We start from the raw sequence: 25,006 nt of genomic DNA on the forward strand, positions 1-25,006 counted from the left end.
AAGGGGATTTTTTTTTCCTGTTGATATCCCCAGACTCTTCATGGGTCGAGTACAGGGACTTTTTCCATGGCAAATATTCACTTGGATTAATGTCTCCACTGGGCTCTAACTCACCCTGTAGCAGGAACATTTTTGACAAACTGAAATAAAGCATGATTTAAGAGGTGTCTGCATTAGTATGAATAAATCCTGACTCACCGTATACCATAGCTACTTAATAACACAACAAATAAAAGCAGCTGACACACTCTGAACAGATCCCCCTCACGTCTTTTTCTCTCTCACACGCACACACGAGACCACATCAAACAAACCCTTACCATGTGTTGGCTACCGTGAAGCGCCTGTATCGACGAAGACGTTTGACCGTCACCTGCTTGCGAAAGAGTCTTGGTGAGCTGTGTGGTGAGAACTTCTGGCCAGCAGTGCTGCAACAGTCATCCTGGTTCACCCTGAGCCCCTTGAATTCTCCACTAGTTTCCATAAATATGTCTGTTTTACAAACCTACATCTAATACAGGACTGTAAAAACACTTTCCCAGCATGTAAATACTACAACCTACGGGTACAAACAGTTGAAATTTCACTGTTTAGAAACCTATAACATCCCAACGCCCTGGTTGTTAGGGCAAAACAATAAAGACTTACTATGTTATAATCAGCTAATAAAAAGAAGCACTAAAAACAAGACTGTTCCTTCTCTGAGATTAAACTCATGATACTGCACTAAGAAATTGACTGGCACACTCATAGGAATATGACTGAGCTTATGAATAATTTGATTGGTAGATATCGTCCCCGGGGAATACTTAAGATGCAAATCAAAACAGACCCAAGCATCATCGTACGCTGACTGGTTGCTCAATAACTGGAAAATAACACAAAATGTTATGGAGCAACCACAGTGTCACGCAATAAGCAGAGCAAAAGTTTCTCAGCTCCTGAACTTTATTCCAGCTAATGAAACCTATGCTTTTTAAAACCTGCAGTAGCATCATAGAGATGAAAGCAACAAATAAAAGTGTCAGTAGACAATACATCTCTGAAAAGAAGCCCTAACTATGTGTAGTTTAGTGGGCTGAGTCACAGTGGAACAAAGAAAAGACAATATATGTGGCAAATTGCTTCTCAATAATGTGAAGTAGAAGCCATCATTAAGTTTTTTCACATATTTCCTGCATTAATGCCTGAATGGAGCGATAGTCCGTTGTATCGTGCCTCGGGAATAACCAAATATAAGAGTAATTGTTAAATGGCTCCCAAATAATTTTCTACCCTCTGATTTCTTAGAAATGAGCACACTCTGAGTTCTTTCACCACGACACAGGTTATAATTAACACTCTGAGAAACAACTAAAACAAAGAAGCAAACAAGGTACTGAAGGCTGAAACTATAAATGCCAACACTGGTACTAATTTGCAAATGTAATGTAAGAGCAAGATGGGATACGACACCAGCCTCCCACTGTTCCCAATACACAAGCTGTTACGAAAATGCTGCTTCCATCAAGAAACTAAACTGTTAAAAGCAAAATAAAAACTAAACATAGTTCTGAAATACTGAGCACAAAAGCTGCAAATTACATAAAAATAAAATGTGCACCAATACGCCCAACAGCCACAGCAGCAGTGCTACTTTACAAAATCCTTATGAATACAGAAGCATATAAAAACAGCCCCTGAAGTGTGGTGTCTCTGTGATGGTTGTTTCTTAGAGCCTCACCTGTTAGGGTCGGCCTGTGTGATGTCGATGCGAGGCAGAGAGACGATGGGCAGGCTTGTGGGTCTGGTTCGGGTCACCGGATCTTCTTCTGGTGTGAGTGGCCTGACCCTGTAGCTCTCCTTTTCGGCCTGTCGCCATGACAACGGAGGCAGCTGCAGGTTGCCAGAAAACCGCCTGTGGACTTTGCACACCTCAACCCCGAGGGTGCTGCTGATGGAAAATTGTCCCACGGGAAGCTCCTTGTTCTCCTGACAGACAAGGAGGAATTAATTATTGCCTTAAACGTGAAAGTGGCTTCATAATATTCCCAAAGGATTGGGACTGACATGGAGAAAACATGGGTAAAATGTTCAGATCAGTATGCTGAGTGTATGACACCAAGCTGGTTAGCTTGTTCAAAAGAAATATAAATTTAATGACCAAAATTGAAACGACAAAAAAGAAAAAAATAAGAAGGCGTTGAAATAGACTAATTTAGCACACATAAACATGACTGTGCTAATGACTCAAACATTTACCAATGTGTCATCACTAACGAAACAATCTGCCGGCCCTGCACGCAACCCTGATTTAACAAAGTGCTGTACAGTGCATTGGCAACATTTTATGTTTTCAATGCTCTTCATTTCAGACAATTAATTGTTTCAGACCCTTGACACGGCCAATTGACATTTTTATAAAGCTGTGCTGAATATAAATTGTCTCCTTAATGTGTTTGCTTTTAATGTGAAGGTTCCGGTAAGAAGCACAGAGCCCTTCATTGAAATGAGGAGTTGTAAACAAGCCAGGGCTCTGAGGAAACAGAAGTGGGCTGCCAGAGCTCATTCTGCATACATTTCTATCATGTTTCATGTTCATTGAATGCAAGACAAAATGAAAGTCTGCAAATCGTTTCAAATGAACCATTGAAATATGAAGGCGCGATGATGATGGTGAAAAAAGAAAGGGGAGAATGAGGAATTCCTGGAACGTGGCTGTGGCAAGCAAGAAATTGTTTGTCAATTTAATGTGAATGTGGTGCAGGAGACTAGATGGAGAAAACTGAGTGAGAGAGAAAGTAGCTGACAGCAAGTGAGAGGGCGTGAGAAGGAAAAAGCTACAAGGTGACCTCACTGTGATCAAGACTGACAGCTCAACACCATTTAACAGCACTGAGCCTGCACATGAATCGACCACTGATTCTCTATTGATCGACAGCATTTCCCTAAATGTGGTTAATTACAGCAGTTTAACTCGACCAATATTGAATTTTGGAGACGGTTACACACAATGATGATTGTTTTTAACATATCAAACACAATAAGTGGAATATTTTACAGTTGAAAAATTACTTAGTATACTTATTTTACTGAGAACAAACTAAGCAACAATGATAATTTTTGTAAATGACCACAAAAAACTCACTGTATTTCTATGCTGCATTTTGATGTTACTTATATTCCAACATATACACCACTGCCAGTATATTTGCAATAATGCTGACCAGTATATCAGGAACAGAACTGCAATATTTTTCATTACAACCAAGTCCATGTCTAATTTCTCAATTTACAGATTAATTATTTGGTCTAAAAATGGCGAAAAATGCCTATCCCTATTTGTTAAACCCGAAGAGATGTCTTCACATCCTACATTTCAGAAGTTGAGAAGAGTATGTACATCTCAAAACAATTATTGTAATGTTCTGTCAATGCTTATTCAATTGTGCAGTTGTTTAAGCGCAGCTAAATATGAAGCTGTTACCTCAAGAAATGTCATATCCTACAAGTGTCAATTATAAATATGTTTAATATCTACTTACAAAAAAAAGAACAGTAGTTGCTAGTAATTAAAAGTTACTAGTAACATTAAGCTTGCTTGAAAAAAAAAAAAAAAAAAAAAAGACAGTTGACCAATCACTTAAATCACATCTATCATGTCCGAAGAAATGCGACAATGAGTCACATCTTGAATAGCACTGGCATCCGTTTCCATTTATATTTCTTCTTTACTGCATTAAGTACATATCAAGTCAAAATTGAGTGTTCAAATGGAAAATATCATTGGTGAAACCTAAATAGTAATTGACCGAATGAGTGTAGACAGGCTGATGTCAGTGGGTGTTGATTGTTTAATAAATAAAGGGAGAGAAGACAATAAACAGAAAGACTGAGGCATCCCATCTCCTCTTTCCACAGAGTGACTAATAGCAGGGATGCACCCTGCGATACATAAAGACAAACTGCAAAACGGAGATGAGACCAGGAAAGAAACATTTTCTGACTGACAGAGTGAACAAGAGATGGTGAGAGGAACCACTAACAGATATTGGAGTCTGCTGTCCTCTGACTGTCAGTGAACACAGCTCTGCTGACTCCCCTGCCCTTTCTAGGAAATGTAATTTGTCTGATTTATTGTCGCTGTCTTTTTGAGACACATTCTTCACATTCAGGGGAAAGGGTGAAAATTAAATCTGGCAAAACATAACTCTGTTCAGGCGACCAATATGGGTTCATTTCCACTTACACAAACACTCTTGTCAAAAGTTATAAGCAGAGATCTAAATAGTCAACATGTCATAATGTTATTGCTGTTTCACTGCCAAATTATTTATCAGTTGTTTACTGAATGCATGCGACGTGCACATACAATTCTAGTTCTTTATTGATCTCCCGTCTGTGGTCCAAATGTCATTAAGAAGAGGAAACACAGCTGATTTACTTTGAGCGACTGTCCATATACTAGCCAAGAGTCGGATAAGGACGTTGATTATTTTAGAAACCTGGATCTATAAAATGTGCCGGAACATGGCCGTAAAAGGAAAAGCATTGAGATCAAACAATGAGTCTCAAATGGAGATAGTGTAGCTGCAGAGTCAAACAGAGGTGGAGTGGGTGTTTTCTCGAAGATGAAAGGGGTTTCTTGGCTGCAGAGCCTAAACAACTCCAGTGTTCTCTGGGACACTTCCAAAAAGCCTTTTTGAAGGAGGTGATTATAAATGACACAGCGTTAAGAGTGAATCTCTTAACAGCATGGGTTTATATAGTGACTGAATTATTGAATATTTCAAACTAAAGGGGAAAAAAAACATCCGCTTTAATTATTTAAGTGCTATAGAATCTGAATGAAAGGTGGGAGATGGTGTAGCATAGCAGATATCTGTTCAGGACTCCCCTTTTTTTCCTGTGAAACAGAAAAAATGCATTTTTATTGAAAATGAGCAAAACTTAACATACATGTCAAATAAATGTACGTACTTTAAATGCTGCGTAATTAAAATTTGCATCTTCAACTGTATTTGTAATTATCTTTATCTTGTCTGCTTAATGAAGAGTGTTACCAACTGTTGCTTATACATTAAACTTGCTTAAATACTAGTCCTCCACCTGACATGGAACAGATCATTGTGTAAATGTAGCGTACATACAGTATTAATGTTTGGCATCTAAGCTTTCTATGTGGCAGTAACAACACTAACCTACGGCTGACCGAGAAGCTGTACTCAGAGCCTATGGGTGGTTAGTGGTTTTTCGTTCTTAGTTTGACCTCACAGTCTGCATATGGACTCACTTTATGGAAAAACGCTGAAGAAAACATTATTATTGATATGAGATCTTTTTAAAGAAAAACTAACATCCTTACGCAAAATAAGGGCGAGCCACATGACACTGTTTAAGGCTGTTTAAGGATGAGTTTTAGTTACAAATGTCAAATGAGCTGATGAAAAGACACTAAACAGGATATGAGAAATGAAGTATGAAAGTATTTTGGGTTTATGTTGACAAGAAAATTCTGCACAAAAGTAAGGTTCAGCAGTACGATCTGTGTTCAAACCCATTCAAGAAAGTGACTGGCCTAAAATGACCACCTACTGAAAAATGTGTCAGGTGTTACCCAAATCACTGCCGTCATGAAAGTAAAAATTACTATTAAATCATTCCTGACATTATTAACCATTAAACCATGATCTGGGTGTACGCTCAATTCTGACTGGCTGCAGGGTGTCCATTAATTTTGATATCGGGCACCAACTAAATAGACTCAGTCAATCTGTTACCATTCTAAATTATAGTTCTAAAATTCAAAATGAACTGGTCCAGACCATATCAGAATACATCATTTATAACACCAAGTGTAATGCTTTAGTGCCTCATCCTCTGAACACCACCGGATGGCGACTGTGACGCACAAGCTACAAGAAGTACACTGCCCCTCTGAACTTACTGATACTTTGCATCAAATAAGTAATCAACTCACATCCCATTTGATATTCAACTCTACATCAGACTGCAGCCAACAGTGCATATGAATTTTCACTTATTTGTGAAGATCTTGATATTGATTTGTTAAACATACTGTCAAATTATGTTCACTGTTTAGCAATCGTATGCAGTTTTATTGGATTTGAACATTAGTCGTTGGGTTCTATGGGCTGAAATGACTACAAAGACTCCCCTCGCCAAGTCGTGTGGAATGGTAATCCTTGTTCCAAGCAGAGATGCAAATTATAAACAGTTTTCCTAACCAATGATTGACAGCCTTAACAATCAATAATCCAGGAACCAATACCATAAAATAAACTAAGAAGAAACCATTCCTTGCCGTGATAAAACTTCTTTGAACAGGACTGTTTGACATAATCTTCTCCAAGAGCATATGTCCCATGATACAGGCTATCTACAGGCTTCAAAAATCATCCATGAATCCATAGAGATAACTTAGTTCACTTCAGCTACAGGATGACTCTCCTGGCCAATGTACATTAAGCATCACATGAGACTTTCTCATAGTGGCACTTCATTCAGTGAAATCCCACAATGCACTCTGCTTGCCAACATAGCCACTGGTAGTTTGAGTGACCACCTCCTTTGGCTGCTACAGTACTAAAAAGTAAGAGGCTCCATCTGGTGGTGCAAGCAGCTAAGCAATAATACATTTTGTGACATGCATGTCCATATTCTGTCTCAAATATTTTTAATCTGTTAAATTATTAACAACAAATAATTAATGGTTAATCATTTACACCACTAGTTCCAAGTATCTGTCAAACCGTCAAGTGTTACCAGGAAACAGAGTTACAGATTGTGACAAACCTCCAACTGTAACTACAAAAGGCTTGAAAATGAAAATATAAATTAATGGTAATTTTTCTTTTTTTGGCAAGTGATCTTCATGTAGTCCATTAATTGTCTTATCGGGCATTATTCCTTACATTACAGTAGCAATTGGCATCAGAAAATGAGACTCCTAAGCTTTGCATTCGGCCAGTTTATAAATATTGTTGCATATTTTTGAGGGGAGTTATGGAGGCCAGTCACAGCAGGAAAACATTCATCATCCTGGATTTGGCTTGTCCTCCGAGCTCCTGTTGGACAATGTCAAAGCAAATGATCTGGTCTGCCTTACCAGTCATAAACACCAGTGGCATAGAGGGGAAACAGATGGGCCTCTCTGTCAGATCCCTGTCCTTCCTCCCCATATCTATGTTTCCATTCAGTGTATGCCCTAAATGGATCCTCGTGTGAACTGTCTTTTTAACACCATTTACCCTCTTCCCGCTCCGCCTGCTTCTTCTAGAGTCATTCCTCAACTCTCTATCTTCCAAACTCTTTCATCCACATGCATAATACACTGTCCTTCACCATGAAAGCACAAACACACACACCATCTCCCTCTCTGCAGTGTGTCCTTCCGGATAGCGGTCTGTTGTGTACAGTACAGTCATCTGTTTATGAGTCACTGACCACCGCCGACATACTGCACCTCGCTGTCAGTGTGTTTTCCTACTTGAGCTCACTGTATATTTATTCAGGAGGAAACGGAGAGATGGCAAACAACACAAAATTTATAGTAAGTGTGCAAACTGTGAAACTGCAAACTTTACAGGTGAGAAGTGGAATTTCAGACAAAGAGAATCATAGGCAGCATCGTAATGAATTTATGGATGGAGTCATGGTTGAACAGATGGAGGGTTGGGAAAAATCGGCACTTACATCGCCTGGCGTGACCCCGTGTGCACTCCTGCTTTTCTTCATCCTGAGGGATGCTCGGCCAGACTCTCTCTCTCACTGTGTGACAGATCGTCTATCCGAAAACGCAGCTCTTTCCTGCTTCTCCTCCTCACCAGTACGCCTGCACATAGAATTGGGGGAGGTGAGACAAAAGTAACCAATTCCAACACATATTCTGCCTCCCTCACAATGAATTTGTCTGCAGTTGTTGTCAGACTGGTATTATTGTTTTGACTGACTATACTGTATATGCAGCGAATTACACAACTTTAACAATAAAGCAGACATGACATGAACTGCAATGGTATGCACAGAAGTAAATCAATCATATAATAAACATCGAAGCAAAACAAATCTAAATGTAAGGAATTTGTCACATACAGTTGTACACAGTACAATGCATAGTGAAATGTTTTATTATTTTTATAAACACACTAAAAAGGTGTAAAACAGAACTTTATGGCATGCAACCTTAACAACACTAGCTCCAAAAGATTTATATCAAACACCAAAACACAGCACTTAGTTGTAGAAACATATTTATCTATGTTAGCTTTGGCTCTAGGGATGGTAAAGTCAGTGTGTCAGATCGTCAACTTGGTCCAGACTGAAACATCTCAACAACAGGCTACCATCAACTTTGGGGTCAGGGTTTTCAGAAAAAGATACGTTATGACTTTGGTGATCCCCTGACTTTAGCACCACCATGAGGTTGAAAGTCCTAGTTTCAAGAGAAAATCTTTACAACCATTGGATGAATATGTTGGTACAAACATTCCTCTACAGAATGACTTAAACATACAATATCGTACAGAAATATTTGAGTTTAGGAAAAAAAAATATTTTTCTCTATGCTAGTAGCTTATTTGTGAATTGTAAAATGGTAACATGCTTAAATGAGATGGCTAACATTATACCTGCAAAGTGTCAGCAATGTCAGCGTAAACATGCATGCTGATGTAGTGAACCAGATAAAGAATGTCCCATTATATAGTATACTAAAAACACAAGAATGTCCTACTTTGTCCAGTCACTTTGCTGTATGAAAGCCAGCATGCTTTTTAGGGCCAATTAGACCAACAAACCTCTGAGCAACAAAAAATACTTCATAGATATGTCAGAGTGTTTGGTACGAGTTTCAACAAGCTTCAGCCGCTAAGCACATGTAGAGAGATGATGCTCTTTTCACACCACCACAGACTGTGACAAATATATGAGCAAGATGGTCAAAGCTTAAGGCGCAACATTATAATGAAGTAGTATGTCCCAACCGTTTGTGGAGTGCATCCAACAATGGACACTTTGTAAAGCAGCTACAGTCGGTACTGAAAGTGAAAAAGTATGCAATTTGTAACACACCCTGTGTCTGGTTCCTTATAACAGAAAAGCCTAATATCTGAAATGTTAAATGCCTGAACACAAGCTACTGAACAAAAATTTGACAAAAGCAACATTTAAAATCTGCAATGCTCCTTCAACCCTGCTATGTCTTCTGGCATAAGATACCATATATGGAATGATTTACTGATACAAGAGCTATGCGTTCGTGCTTGAATGTGTTTTAATCCAGCCCCATGTGTCTGACTACTCAGAAGACAGTGACTGTAGGCTCATCAATTATAGAATGACCACAGCTGGCGGAAAATCACCACAAGGCTGACATGAGTGACTAATCTATGTGACAGACATGAATCGATATTTTCCATGTCACTATTGATCCCCACTGAGTTCCACCCACATTACCCCCTATTTGGCAGGCACCGTGTCCTTGCATTAAAGTCAGCGTAGAACTGCTTGTGAAGGAAAGTGCTGTTGGTGCTCTCCAGCTACTACCAAGTCAAGTGGCATGAAAGGAGAATTTCTCAGCTCCAAACAACCTAACCTCGCTTGTAGCCTTCAAAAACAAACACATGTGGTCTGAAAGTGGCTTCATGCTGCCCTCAGTTACTGTGGGGAAAAAATGACGAGGTCAAACAGCAGCAGCTCATAAAGGGATTCAGTGTTTCGAGCATCTGCAGGATAACTTAATAATCAACGGCTGGTTTCAGTTCTCAGCAGGCAGGCAGAAGTTTTCAATAATGTATGTGTTAGCATACATGTGTCCATTAAAATTTTCTTAACACCACCCACACCCTCTTACACTTCTGGACACAAAGGTTTCCAGTGCTGCTGTGTAAAAAATAAGTGCATCCTATGGCGACTGTTGGCTTTTTTGATATATCTGAATAAGCAAATAATTATCGTTGAAACTGGGCTTTCAGAAAAAGATGGCATACTTGAACAACACCAAAAGGATAATTAGCTATTTAATCATTTATTCAACTCAAAGATCAAGGGATATAAGATTCATCTGTGGACTCTGAGGTTAGTAATAGAAAAAAAGATGTTTTCTCTGACTTCTGCTTGTTGAAAATTTTCACTCTTCCATGCTAAATTCCTACAGTTGCAAGATGTTTGAGGGGTTTCTTGCGTGTACTGCCTGTATCAAATCTGCTCGCAACATTTCAATGGGATTCAAATCTGAGCTTTGACTTAGCCCCACCATAGCCCTTCGTTTCTTTCTTCTTTGGTGAATTTGCTCGTGTGATTAGAATCCAAGTAAATACACTGCTGGTTCATCTTCAGGTTTCAGATGGCCTCACATTATCTTCAAGAACTATATAAAATGATGTAGAATTAATAGTTCAGTTATGACTGCACGCTCCCCAGTCCCTCAGACAAGTCCAACCTATAAAGTTTTCCTTCACCCTGTTTCACAGTTGGCAGTATTGCTCAAATGCTCCTTTTGGACAGCAAATGCTTTTTCCTGCCATACCTCCTCCGCAGGTCAAATTTCTGCTTTTTTCTGGTTATAGATGCAGCACTTTGACATCAACAGTTGAAAGAGTTAACTGCATATCCTGTGATAAAATTATGGTGTTCTTGAAGACTTCTTTTTGCACAAAATGCTCTGCTCTTGGTCTGAATTTGCAGGAGTAGCCAGTCCAGGACAAATTGGCAGGCATTTGAGATCTAAGCCATTTGCACATGATTTTCCTCACAGTAGAGTGATTTATTTCAAATACTCTGGAGATCTTTTTAAGTCTCTTGGCAGACTCATAGACATCCATAACCTTGGAGAGCTCTTTAAATCTTGGCATGATGACAATACAAACTTCAACAGCAAAGAGAACAGCAGAGCCTTGATGCCAGAAGTTCAACTACGACATGTTCCACCTGTCACTCCCAAAGGAGGCACTAAATATTGTCACCTAATATGGAAGCCCTGATTCTAATTTTAAGGATATGAAAGTGTGATAAATGTGTCCACTTACTCTGTCCTTGTGACTGTTTTTAAAAAAAAAAATGAAAATGACACCAAAATATTACATTTTCATGTTATTTGTGTTGCCTTTATCTGACTGTTTCAAAGACGATCCAATTCAATTGCTTGATCAAATATATTTGCGAGGGCAACTCCAGAGGTCCTGTCAAGGTGAGGTGAATACCATCATCAGGGCTATGTTAACTTTCACTGGGTTTTTCCCAGGAATGGAAACAGTCTACTGAAATCCAATGGCTTCTTTAAGGAGCTGGACCTAATCCCATTTGCTCCCTCACAAGGGTGAAAACTGCTGTGCTGTTCATGATACATCCAATTTGTCTTTAAAAAAAAAAAAAAAAAAATCTGTACTAGTGTTCCTCATATTTGAATAAATACATTTGCAAACATCAATCATAATGACAAGGTCAACAATTTCCATGAGATTTACTTAATTTCCCACATGATTTTAGATAGTTGTGCTGTACTCATTTGTGAGAACATACGACAAAAAGTATTTTAAGCAGATATGTATAAATGTACAATGAACTAACTATTTAAAGGTTTCAAGATTTACGCATTTTGAAGTTTGTAATACTTTACTGTAATGCTTAAACTGACATGAACATTTTTTCAACTTGTTCAATGCAAAACAGTTCAAAGGTGTGTTAATGCCAGTTTTTCTACAACCACAAGAGTAAGTAGGGCCACAACATATATATAAAGAGACGCAATATAAAGCCAATATTACTATTCCAATAAGTTCTCAGAATAATTTATGCGTCTTAGGACTTGCTAGCTTTAAAGTTCAGCATGTGCAATAAACAAATTATATTAAATCACAATAACCATCCAAATTATTATGTTTAAAGCAGACTAAAAGTATCTGAGACTATGCCTAGGTAAAACTGAAATAAACTGGAATTCTTTTACATTTCTGTAAGTTCACAAGGAAATGTCTTACAGCTGATCTGCAACATATTGCAGATGTCTTGTAGATCAAATGATTCTTTGATTGTCGGTTAAAGTAATATCCGGAATGATTTCTCTGATACACAAAATAAAAAAATTTTAAACACCTGTGGGGGGAATAAAAATAAAAAAAAAAAAATCAAATAACAGTCTATCACAGCATTCTCAAAGGGCTTTCTCCACTCCTGAGCCATCTCACAAAGGTCAGGATGTTACAGATTATCACTGGATGAATGTCCCCGAGAGCAGAGACCTACTTTAGGAAAAGACGTAGAGAAGATAGATGGTAAAAAGTTATGTCAAACCATGCCATGTAATTCCAGCAGTGATAGATGTACTCCTACAATAGCTGTAAATCTTTAAGACAATAATCAAAGGAAAGGTCCAGAAAGGTCACTGTGTCCTTATGCCATCTGAGACTCCAAGGGACACTCCGAGTACAATGCACCCAAAAGGCTCAATAAAAGTGTAACTGTATAGCCTTGTAACATATTGTACAGAGCAGTTAGGGGAGTCAACCTTGAACAGTCCACTCACTGTGAATTCAGGTAGTATGTACTATTAAATTTGTTTCTGTGCTTAAGAGGTTAGATTTTGAAGGCTGTGGTATATCCAAGGAAACCTTACAGTTTCAGACAACAAAATGCACAAATCAATCCAAGCCTGGAACTTTTAATTACAAAGTGTTCTATGAATTTATATCATAGTTACAGCTTTGTAACACTGTAAATACCACCGACTAGTTATTAACTTAACTCTATTAAACCATTCATGTCATTATGTTTGCTCAACGACTTAGTGTAACACAATTTATACTCTATTAAGTCCATGTGTGTGAGGTGTTTGCAGCAATTTTGTAGGATTGCAAATAATTGTCAATATGTACCAACTCGTTGAAATTTGTAATTTATTAATTATTTGCTATTTTTCTGTCAAAAAATAGTGAAACATAGTGATCACAGGCTCCCACAGCTCAAGGCGATCTATTCAAATTATCCAGCAGTCAATATTAAAGCCATAATTGTGTTATGAAACGGAAATTCTGAAAACCAATCGAGTAACTGGAAACAGCCAGCATTGCAACTTTTGCTTGGTCAGTGGTTTTAGCCACTCACTGATAACATGTTTTCTCTTTTTGGTCAAATGACTCATGAACAACTTTGGCAGATCAGATTCTGTCAGTGACTATGCTTAGAGTTTGTTTAATGTGCTTGCTTTTCATTATCAAGTTTTATCAAAGTTTTACATTGTTTTGAATAGTTTTCAGGGTTTACAAAGTCCATCTCAAACACAATGTTCAGAATATTTTTAGGGAAGATCGACTGACCGAGGCACAAGAAACCATTATCACACAGAATTATTTACCTGAGAAAAAAAATATTCCTCCAAATAACTCCATGAATAAAATTAAATGTTTATTGCAACTCTATTTTCCATTAAGGTTTGTTGTTCCTTGCCATCAGAATTTTAACAAAAAGGCTGTGGCTCTGTCAATACAACACTGGAAGGGATGAGCCTTTGAGACCTGAGCATTTAAACCTAAAACTTGAGGACTAAAACCAAAGAAGCTCAGTGGACAAAGGACACTGGATTGAAACTGCACTGCAGCCTTCTCCTTAAGGAGAAAAAAAAAAAAAACAACTTCAAGTGACCCCAGCAATAGGTCATGGCCATGGCAGCTGTCTGTACCCTCACAAATAATTGTTGATGTGAAGCTGGTAACAGAATTCATGGTCATGAGGCAGCACTCAAGATGCTGATTGTAAGGACTGGATTTGGATTTTGAAGAGAACACCAGGGATCATTGAGCTAAGTGTATATCATCACTGCAGTAGGGAACAAAACATACCAAAGCAGCTTTGCTTAATCTACAACTCAAGGACAATGCAAAGCCCGTGGACAGGCTTGGTTTAAGGATATTATTTCTTCCATTAAATACAAGTGCTAAAAAAGGTTTCAAAGTACTATGAGTACAGGATAAATCCTCCACAGCAGATTAACTGCATCATCTTCCCCCAAGAACATCAGATGCACAGCATTTTATGGTAGGTTAATGCTGGAATAATCTATAAGCAGACTAACAGAAAATTAATTGGAAACAATTGATCTACCGTTAGCACCGTCGCCTCGCAGCTAGCGGATCCCCAGTTTGCACGCCAGACTGGGCCTGGGATCTTTGTGCGTGGAGTTTGCATGTTCTCCCTGTGCATGCATGGGCTTTCTGCGAGTACTCCGGCTTCCTCCCACAAAACCAAGCTCAGGTTAATTGGTGATTCTAAATTGTCCGTAGGTGTGAATGTGAGTGTGCTTGTTTGTCACTCTGTAGTCCTGTGATAGACTGGTGACCTGTCCAGGGTGTCCCCTGCCTTCACCCTAAGTCAGCTGGGATGGTCTCAAGTCCCTTTATGACCCTAATGAGGATTAAGCGGTGCATAGATAGTGGATGGATGGCTGATTTACCATTTAAGTTTGGGCAGCACAATTACGGCCAAAATGATAATCCCAACCATTCTGATTAGTCATGAATATTTTTATGCAACCAATTATTTTTTTATTGCAGAGTACTGCATTAACTTCCATGCTGTGATGCATTCCTGCTAATGTACAAATCTTTGTCACAAAAGACTTAAAATAACGTTCTTCTATTCAGCGAATGTGTAAAGGCCAAAATATAAAGAAAACTGCACTCAAAACAGCTCATTTGCTGAGAGCTAGCGAAATGTCTGTAGACACAGAAGTCTTCACTCAGTTACTGCAGTGCAAATCAGAGTGCTATGTGACAAAAAAAAATTTTTGAAAAGAGCAAAATAAGTAATTCTGATGTCAGATTTATACATACGGAAACCATATAATTTTATCTACGAGGACTGTTTTTTTATGAGTGGAGTGTTGTTAATAATAAAAATGTTGAGTTTTTATTAATTGTGGGATGGAAAATCGTAATCATGACCCATTTTAGATTCATTGTGCTGCTCTAACTTAAGCGACTTGAAAATGCTGTACATTTAAGTGTGAGGATTTTCAATGTATATCCTTGCAAATTGTATGTTGTAGTTGCAGGACTATTGGGCTGACAAAACTAATTTAAAGAAGCACCTTAGATACTGACAATTTGTCAATGCTTTATTGAAATTTGTAAACCAATTAGCTGATGGATGAGTCAACAATAGACTAATCAATAATTAAAATAGCAGTTAGCGGTTTTGTGTGTTGTGTGGGTTCCCTCTGGCACTATGGCATGTAGGTGTGAATTTGAGTGTGAATGGGCTAGTGTGTGTGATAGACTAGTGGCCTGTTTAAATCATTCTACTGCTGCTGGTGTAACAGACAAAAAAAAAACCTGATGCATACACAGATCGATTATATCTTTTATATAACACACTCATTGACCATCATCGAACACAAAATGTTCTGATAGCATGGATGGTAAATGGGAAACTAAAAACCAATGGTTACATTTTGGGTATGTTTTAAAGCAGAAGTCAGAATGGCTTCATTGCTGGCAGCAGTGAGAAATTTTGCCCAACTGACCAGTCAATCTATGTCACATGGTGTCCATGCACAATGGAGAACTGTGGAGGGTGAGTCAGTGACTGTCATACATTTAAAACCACTGGACACCCACACAAAGGTACCTTTTGTGTTGCTGAAACAAAGGGGGCTCAAGAAATCCTGTGTGGAACTGTGTTAATATTATGTTCAATCAGTCTGTGCTTCAACAAAGAGAGCTTTCAAGGCCATCTGTGTGCCACAACCATGAGAGATTAACTTTGCAGTGGTCACTCAACACTCGGTAGTCAGAAGAGAACAAAAATTAAAGAATATACTATGTGCTTATTAAGCAAGTTGATTGAATTTAAGTAGCTTTGATTCATTCTCTGGAAAATTAACCTTTATTCTATGCAACCATTCAAATATGTGGGAGTGCTGAATGGAGAAGTAAATAGCATTGGTCACAAGACACAACAGCTGTTGACAGAACAGTGGCAGGTCCTGGTGATTGCTCTGCCCGCCCACTTTTTTTTTTTTCCATGGAAACGCTACCACACCCACTTTATTCACACCTCAGGAACAACACACAGCATGACCACAGATGAGATACCGTAACTCGTCTATGTTATGAGTTGTTCGATCTCCTTCAAAAGATTGCCCGTCTCCTACACAAAGTAAAATCCTCTCAATAGAGCCCTGGGGTTATTTTCTGACATTGGGCTGAACTTTAATGACCAAATAAAAGAGATTGTGTGGTCTCATTCTATCACCACAGATACATATATCTAAGATATAATCTTTTTTCCTCTTGACTTTGCCAAGAACAGGTAGAAGGGAACTGAAATTCAGCTCAAGGAAGAATTGGATAACGTGTCCACCACAGTTTATTTTTGGTTCAAAGATATCACACTTCTTTTAGACTGGAATCATTTTACTAAAAAAAGTATTTACCAAAATATTTAATGAATTTGTTTATTTGTCATGGCTAATCTTTCAGAAATGTTACTGGAGGTCAACACAATGAGAAGCAATCACAAGAAAACCCCACAGACCTATCTCCTGGTCTTCAGGTTACACAATGAACTGCTTGAAGCACACTTCTCTCAATTACAAAATTATAGGGTTACTTACAGCTTAACTGCACAAATGGTCTGAAAAACAGTGCTTGCTGTGGTGCATGATGCTGTTGTGTGGAGCCTTTTGTTTCATAGTATGTTCTATGAAAACAAAGGTGTTTTAGATGCAGCAGCTGCATACGCTGAAAAACATGTGTGATCAATGACCAAGAGAATACTCAGTAATTTATTATTGCTCATAATGCAAATCACACCAGCAATCACACTGCTTCTTTTCCGGAATATCTATGGACTGTGACTGAAAACAAATAAACTACTGCTATGGATTAACAATTGAATTTAAATAAAACCTGTGTAACCTAGTAAAGAGTACCAACATTTTACTGACATCTATTTGAGCATTTCTAAAATATCTACGTGGGAGCTGGAATAAATTTACAGACACACACAATTTATATCAAAACTTGAGGCTGCACAGACATAATCCTGTACACAACAATGAAAACAGAACCGACTTCACTCCAACACTGCCATTTTAGACACATCCATTCTAATAGAATTCATACAGCTTTGACTAGGATACCAATCAATATTTGCCAGATGCCTTCAGCATGGGGTCAGCTAGTTAATTTTTTTTGTGAAAATATAAGGTTGAGAACTGCAGGTCAATAAAAAAATATTTTTTAAAAAATGCTGGAAGGTTGCACTAAGTTTTAGCCACTCACTGTTATCTTTCTAATCTTATCTATCCTTCCCACACGGTTTGTGTGGGCATGTCCGACACACAAAGCAGTTGTTGCACTTCATGCAGGTGTTCTTGTACTTACTAAGCTGGACTTGTCATACAAAACGCATGCACCTTTGAATGCACAAAAAAAAAGTCTCAAACTGTTCAGTGCCATTTCAAACAGAGACATACAATGCTACATGTTACAAACATGTATGGTATGGATGCACCAGAGCTGCTTTCCACATAGGTAGAGCTGAGTAAAACATTTGAATACTTTACTGACTAGAAAGCAATCTGCAACAGTTTTTTTTAACTGACTGACCTGAAGTAAATTTCCAAACATAAAAACTGCTACTGCTTATACTAAATGTTGGCAATCTTACAATTTTGGAACTGTTTGTAGGTCAAAACAAGCAGTTTGAAGAAAAATGATCAACATTTTCACTATTTTAGATATTAAATGAGTTATCGACTAAGCATGAAAAGAGCCACAATAACTGATAGAAGGCATAGTCACTAAGTTGCTATTCACTTAAAGGGGTAAAAGATGTCTGCAACTTATTGCACAGCAAGTAACACTTTAAGCCATTTTCCACTGCAGAAACTTGCAGGCCATTTTAGGGCAGGACAAATCCTGCAACAAATGTCATTTTTCTGCCCTGTCCATGTCCTTGTTTCATGGCATTCCTCTCCTTTCTAACACTGCAACATCAATCATGTAAAAATCACTGTACAGGCCAACATAACAAATGCTCCATTGTTCCATTTCCTACGTGATCGCAGAGCTCTGATTTTAGACTGTGGTCAAAGCTGTCACAGCCACAATGGAAACAGACAAGCTGAAGTGGTTGATTTTAAGGTCATTCCTGTAAATGTTTGCACAAAGTCACACATTTCCCGAGTTCCTGCAGAAGACAGCGGTCTTTTGCTTTAACCCCACATCTTCAGAATAAACATTTAATAAGTCGTTTAAACATCATTATGTAGATATAAGAAGATATTTCACAGTAAGAAAAGTTAGAATTGCTACCATATTTAACACTTGTCCTGACATCTGCTTACAACTACATGTGTAAATAATCTAATAATGAAAGCTATATAGAGTGTTCATTAATGCTACATGAAGAAGGGAGTGGCAGGTGTTAAAATAAAATCTTACATTACGTAAAATTGTCAGTGTTCCTTTAAATCACGTCAACATCAATTCCTCTGCCATGTGATCTACTCAGACACCTATCGAGGATGATTCAACAGTTTTTGGCCATTTTCGCTCTGAGTAAAAAGGAAAGTCAATCAACACCTGTCAAATCAGATTACTTGTCACTGAAAAATCAGAACTAAATCACAGTGGGAAGTTTTTTTGTTGTTGTGTTTGCATTCAGCGTGGAAGCAGATTCCAGCAGAAATTAGCTTTTCAGCCGAGTGAGGACTGAGAGGAGTTTGTTGAGGAGAGCGAGAAACAACACAGCAATTTGTGGCAGCTGAAAGGTGACGTCACTGTGGAGGCCACATGCAGGGAACCCACTGCCCTACTGTACAGATTCAAAAAGACAGACAGAGAGAGAGAGAAAGAACAAGCCAATGAGCCTGTTGCTCTGGGCCAAATGTCCCCTTTTGGGATTGTTCTACTGTCACACTATGTGCTTGTTGGGTCATGGGAAAGTCAATCTATCAGTGTGACACAAAATTGGGGAAATAGTCTGATTTGGAGCTCTGAAGTCTTATACAGTTTAAACCTTAAAGCAGAAATCCACCCCTTTCTGTCATGCAAGTGTGACGTATACATAGTATTCTGCACTTTTCCCAAATATATTTAGCATTTATCACAGATATTACATTTTTTTGAGATTTAGATGAAAGGGATTTATAAATGTTGGGAATGCAAAAATATTGTTTTTTGTCAACATCCAATAGTAGAATGTTTTCCAAGTTATTTTGGCCAGTTAATACTGAAATAGCCACAGCTTTTTCTACCTAATTGCAGAGAATCAGGTCTCTCCTGTAAGCAGAATCAACACATTATTATGCCTACTCAAAATGTGATTGTCCACAGGCTGGTGCAGACATAAAAAAAATTTTCAATGTACATATTCACAGGGCAAAAGAAGAATACCTCTTTAAATCACATGTAAAATGACATTTCGAAATAAAGCTGTAAATATCTAGCCTGACAGACTGATTGTTAATGTTGTCTTTGGTCCAATGACCAAATTCAACATTAAAGTTGAACGTGCCTTCATTGGTAGATACTGATAACATGCATCATCATGCATTCCTAATCAATGCTTAATTCATCATGACCTTTCAGTGTCATGCTGCCACACCAAGACAGAGGCCAGGCAGGCAAACAAACAAAACAAAAAAGAAAAGAAATAATTGGTAGGACCTGGACACATGGCAGCTCTGACTCTGGACGACACACCGTTTGATTGCAGTTGCTGAACAATTAAGAGGGAGTGCCATTTTGTGGAGATAAAAACAACACCCACTCACAAATATACTAATGACTCCATCATATTCAAGTCTCCTTATTTTTGTGTTTTGTATTGTGATTGAAGTACTGCCTGTGTCAGCACTTCATCAAGAATCCATTCACTAGGGGAAACTTAGTGTCCCCACTGATTGAGAGTGGAAAAACAACAAATGACTTGGAGAGTAAGGCGGTAACAGAAGGCCTGGCAGAGGCTGCAGGATTCGGAGAGGCACAGAGTGTCATCAGCTGGTAACCTCCACGTCAACATGACTGCAGATTTGAACAGCGATGAAGCACTGCACAGCTATGACCTGTGCTCCTTAGAGGTACTACTCAGGCTGAAGCGAACAAATCAATATGATCTCCCGCCTCCTTTACACACAGGGTGGCAATATCATGCTGTGAAACTACTGATGAGGCCTGTGAACCACAACACACTCCTACCACTTCACCACTAGGAACTGTTCTAGTATCTACAGCATATCAAGGCAGTAACAAATGATTGCTATTAATATGGTCATTATTTAAACCATTAATCAACTGAAAACTGAGTCTATAAAATGCAAGAAAACTGCAAAAGTAGTCCAATCAGGATATCTTCTTTGAAGATAAATCATTTTGACATTTTTACTTTACACGTGACAATACCACATCTATCTGAAAATATCAAGTGGTACAAATGCACATAAGGAGTACCTTTTATACTGACCACTGTGCCATACTAAAAGATGTTCAACCAACAGCTCTACAATACACTTGTAAAGAACATAATGTCATGGCTCTCGAGTTTCCAGTTATTTCTACAACTCTGATTTTTCTCTGATAGAGTGATTGGAACAGATACTTCTTTGTCACAAAAAACATTCATGAAGTTTGGTTCTTTTATGACTTTATTATGGGTTAACTTAACAACTGTACATTGAAAACTGATCTACATGAAAACTATTTAAGAAATACATGCTACTTAGTCAGCAATAAGGCTTGAAGTGGCAACAACATTTCCCAGCAGACACTGAGAAAGTGTACTTACAGATGAAGCGTTTCTGCTTGAAGCAGTGGTGAGAGGAGCAGAAAGAATTCGTCACGTCAGCAAATTGTCAACCTGAAAGACAGATAACGGATTACAATTACACATATCACACTGCACAGTGTTTCGGCCTATGGTGGCCGTGTGTCTGGATGGCTTGTGGAGAGAGGGATTGATTATACCTGGCTGAAGACCGAGCTCCAGCTTACACCTGGCACTCATGAGGAGTGATTAGTGTGGAGCTTCAGACCTCTTCCCAGCATGTGGTGGTGTTGCTACTATGTTTTGGTTTTGGCTAGGGAGTACAGCTGTGTTGTTCGTGTTTAGCTCAGTTACAAACTCTGTTAGCCTTCGTTTTGTTAGCTACTGAGCAATAAATTCCTTTACCTGACCAAATAACTTATTAATTGTTGCATCCATCTGTCCCTAGAGGTTGGATCATAACGCAGCAAAATATTGAAAAGGAAAAAAAAATTCTGACCAACTACAGTATTTTGGCCAGAAAAGAACTACATGATTGATCTTAGATCTGCAACAAGGACCTCTTACAATGTTACATTATCGAAGGGGAATTGTGCTTTGTCCCTGACAGACATGAAAAAAAAAAAAAACACTAAGCGACATTAATTCATGACTCCACAGATTATTTAATAAATAAACAGCATATCCTACTTTCGTTAGGTCAGAGTTATGCGAAAAGTCACTTTAAAACTGCAGAAACCCAGCGAAATGTACAATTGCTATGCTTTCCAAAATGCATAACTGCAATTACAATCACAGTTCAGTTTGACATCAAGCACATACACTAACAAACAACCGCGTACACACAATGGTTTCTGTATTCGCAATCAGCTGGATTTTCATCACAGCTCCCAGTATGACAAACACTCAGCCAGTCTGAAACGCAAATGCCTTGCACAGACACAGTATGTATTCATCAGCTGGAAACCAAACATTAGTGTTCAATAACAGAAAAGGCAGTATAGTAGCCACATCACCAGTAACGCCACTAAACAGCCAGTAAATGAGTCATCAGTCTGACAACCCTTTAATACAAGACACTGGATGTATGTGCACTGTTGTTCCAGCACCGATGGAAGCTAAAAACACACGGCCAGTTGAGTTCATACCCCATGACTGGACAGACAATACAAACACTTTAAAGAGGGATTTCAGTGTAACACAATGATATGGCATGACAATGAAATGTCACTAGCATGGCATAAAAGGAGAACTTGTGTGGGATGTGAAACCAGCGCACAGCTGTAAAAATGATTTGTAAAAGAGGGAAACATAATACTTCAGTGATGAGTCAATCCTTTTTTTGTCTTATACTGGAGAGTAAAATGAAGCTTTTTTTGAAAAAGCAGACACTCCGATAAATACTGTGATAATTCACAACCCCAGATTGCAAAGACCTGTGCATATTCTAGCAGAAGCTTAATAGTTTCATTTTCAGTACTGAAAAATCTAACACCAAAGGACACATTTACATGCAATACTACATTTTTAGAGCTCTCATAAAACAAGTTCCATTTTCTTCTTCAATGTTTTTAAAATATAGCATTCTTTGTGAACACTGCATTTAGAGATGAAAGCCAGTATCATTGGTCAGCTACAAATCTTCATCCTAGTTAAGTCTGTTTGCCTGATGTTTTAGCATGCAGGCTTTTAAGTTAGTGCTACCAATTTGCTTTCATGCACCAAACAATGGATGTGCCACTGAAAAGAAATTACAACAACAGAACACCACCCCATGTCATAGCATTCGAAATACTTCATACAAACTGAGAAATAGCAGTTAAGATATTTAAAGTTTGAAATGTTCTGCACAACAGAGGACAATGAACATATTGCTGGTACTTCCATTCCCACTCTCTCTTTATACAAAGCGCATAAAATATCCTTATTGATTCTCTATTTTTAGTGAGACACATAATGGTTCTATTGTTATTGGTTGTTATTGTATTTTGTAAAGCACTCTGTTACTGGTTTTGTAAGGCACTACAGAAATAAAGTTTTTTTTAATATCATCATAGGACAAGATAATGAGCCTAACAAGTGCCATTTATTTTCTTGGTATCTTGGGTGACCTCATGGATTTAAGCGTCAATGCTAACTGGATTCACTAACTGTCTAATGACATATGACACTTGGTTTATTGACCAGTCGCCTCTTTTTATGTGTAAATGTGGGCTTACATAGGGTTTCCATCACAACATTTGCTCAGTTTCTCTTTTTCCCCCCACTACCCACATCTCAGTGGTTCCAAATATTATCCTAACTCAATCACTCTCCTGCACTGCAATATGAGAAATCAATGACTGTGAACGTGTTTACCTTGTTTAACCTCGTGCTTTATGCAAGGCATTTATGGAAGCTTCGATAAAGTGCTTCAAACTAGACACACAGGCTGACAAAAAGGAAGAGAGATGCCCACAATGCAAAGTCCAGAGGGAGAGAGATCGCCTCAGGAGCACAGCCTACATACAGACAAGAATCCTACGTGATATGACTGAATCAAAAGGACCTTTCAGTGCAACTCAAGATATTTGACTGGCGATCGTGTTTGCTTCGAAAATAGCTCCTGTGCAGCTCAAATGACGGAAACCTGCCACCCGAACATCCTTTTTGAAAACCTCAGAAACGACTAAATCCGATATTGTGCACTGTATTACTTCAAAAGGTCACTTTCGAAAGTAAATTCATCAAAACTTCGAAAACATCGGTTATTTGTGAGTTTTAAGCTAGCCGCAAAAAAAGCTAATACACAGTGTAGACAGGAAAAGGACGACAAAAGCCAAAGAAAGATGAAAATACGATGTTTTTTTTCGGTGGGATCAGCTCAGTTGTAACACGGTGTGTGTCGTCGGCCGGTCTGAACGCAGTCTTACCGATGGTGTGGCCGTCTGTCGGCGTCTCCCGGTGATGTCGCTGTGAGCTCCTCCGTTTCTCTGCCGCTCTCCTGTGGCACGCGCCCCCTTTTTATGAGGTTCCATTTGTTCCGTTCGCGCTCGTTCCCCTTCACGGACCCGCGAGCGCATCGATTGGCTTCGACACCGGCGACGCACATCCTCCGGTCCCCGCCCCCCCTCCGCTTACGACCCGCCCGGATTCCGTTAAAGGTCCCCGCAGCCGGAGCAGGAGTGTGGATCAGTCACTGTGTGTGCAGTTACCCTCCAGGCTCTCTGTCCTGAGATGATGGTTTCCTCAAATGGCACTTACGTATAGTGGGTTAAACCGGGATAAGAAATCCCCGTATCACCATGTGTCTGCACCTGACTCTGAAAAATAATTATTTTTTATTTTCTTTGATGATAATGACCTCACTAATCTTTAAATAATACTGGAATCCTTTTACTGGGTTGACAAAATCAAAAGAAGTACTGATGAGGTACTAATATTAATTGAATATTTTTGGCAGTACACAATGTGTTTTTTATAAGCATGTGCATACTGTATACAAACTTTTCTTTACTGTTACCATGAGTCATGTGGAGACTTACTTATCAGTTTGAACAAAAAAATAAAAACTTTTACTGTGAAATGGGTAAATGTAAGAGGAGTGTTAAGGCCCGTGGTGACCTTGTGTGTGGGAAATGGACCTTGTACAGCCTTTGTGTCTGGATGGTGCGTGGAGTGGTTTGATTACACCTGGTTGGAGACCAAGCACCAGATTCCCACCTGTCACTCATGAGGAGCGATTAGCCTGGAGCTCCAGACCTCCTCCCAGCCCTGGTCTTCCACACCTTGGATTGGTCTCCCACCACGATTCCTTCTCCCACGATCACTGCAGGTGACTATAACTGCAACTGTTTTATTCTGTTCTTTGATTTGGCAACATCCACCAGTCTTGTGTTTCTTTGTCTGACCACTTTTATGTTCAATTTGCCACTGAGCAATAAATTCCTTTACCTCAACCAGTAACATTCTGGTTATTTTTTGCATCCAGCTGACCCTAGAGGTTGGATCGTAACAGGCAGGACCTTTGAGGGAACTGACATCCATTATTTTCAAAACTCAAGTCTTGCAAATGCTATATTTTTAATAAATTATGTACACTATCATCCAATACAGTACTATAATAGCTAACCAGCAGTAAAAAAAAAAAGACATTGTTAGCTGTCTAAAAGGCTAACTAACTTGCTAATGCTAGGTTTCTGATACATTAAGTACACTATCATCTAATGCAGTAAGATAATAGCTAACCAGCAGTAAAAAT

General features: G+C 38.7%; 1 protein-coding gene across 3 annotated transcripts in view; it reads right to left on the minus strand.

Moving 5' to 3' along the window:
* Positions 1–23,762, minus strand: part of LOC111587648 (cAMP-specific 3',5'-cyclic phosphodiesterase 4B-like) — a 52,888-nt gene extending 29,126 nt beyond the window's left edge. Inside the window, exons 1-4 of one of the 3 annotated variants that reach the window (XM_023297695.3) lie at positions 23,679–23,762; positions 20,788–20,859; positions 7,696–7,834; positions 1,724–1,971 (exon numbers count right to left, since the gene is read on the minus strand). In XM_023297695.3, the coding sequence (XP_023153463.1) occupies positions 1,724–1,971; positions 7,696–7,737 (290 nt within the window). In that variant the 5' untranslated portion in view covers positions 7,738–7,834; positions 20,788–20,859; positions 23,679–23,762. Of the gene's footprint in view, positions 1–320; positions 549–1,723; positions 1,972–7,695; positions 7,835–20,787; positions 20,860–23,678 lie in introns of those variants that run through there. The other 2 variants (XM_035942431.2, XM_035942423.2) reach the window with 2 other exon arrangements.
* Positions 23,763–25,006: the final 1,244 nt, after the last annotated feature.

Source organism: Amphiprion ocellaris, chromosome 10, assembly GCF_022539595.1.
Source record: "Amphiprion ocellaris isolate individual 3 ecotype Okinawa chromosome 10, ASM2253959v1, whole genome shotgun sequence".
NCBI classification, from domain to species: Eukaryota; Metazoa; Chordata; class Actinopteri; family Pomacentridae; genus Amphiprion; species Amphiprion ocellaris.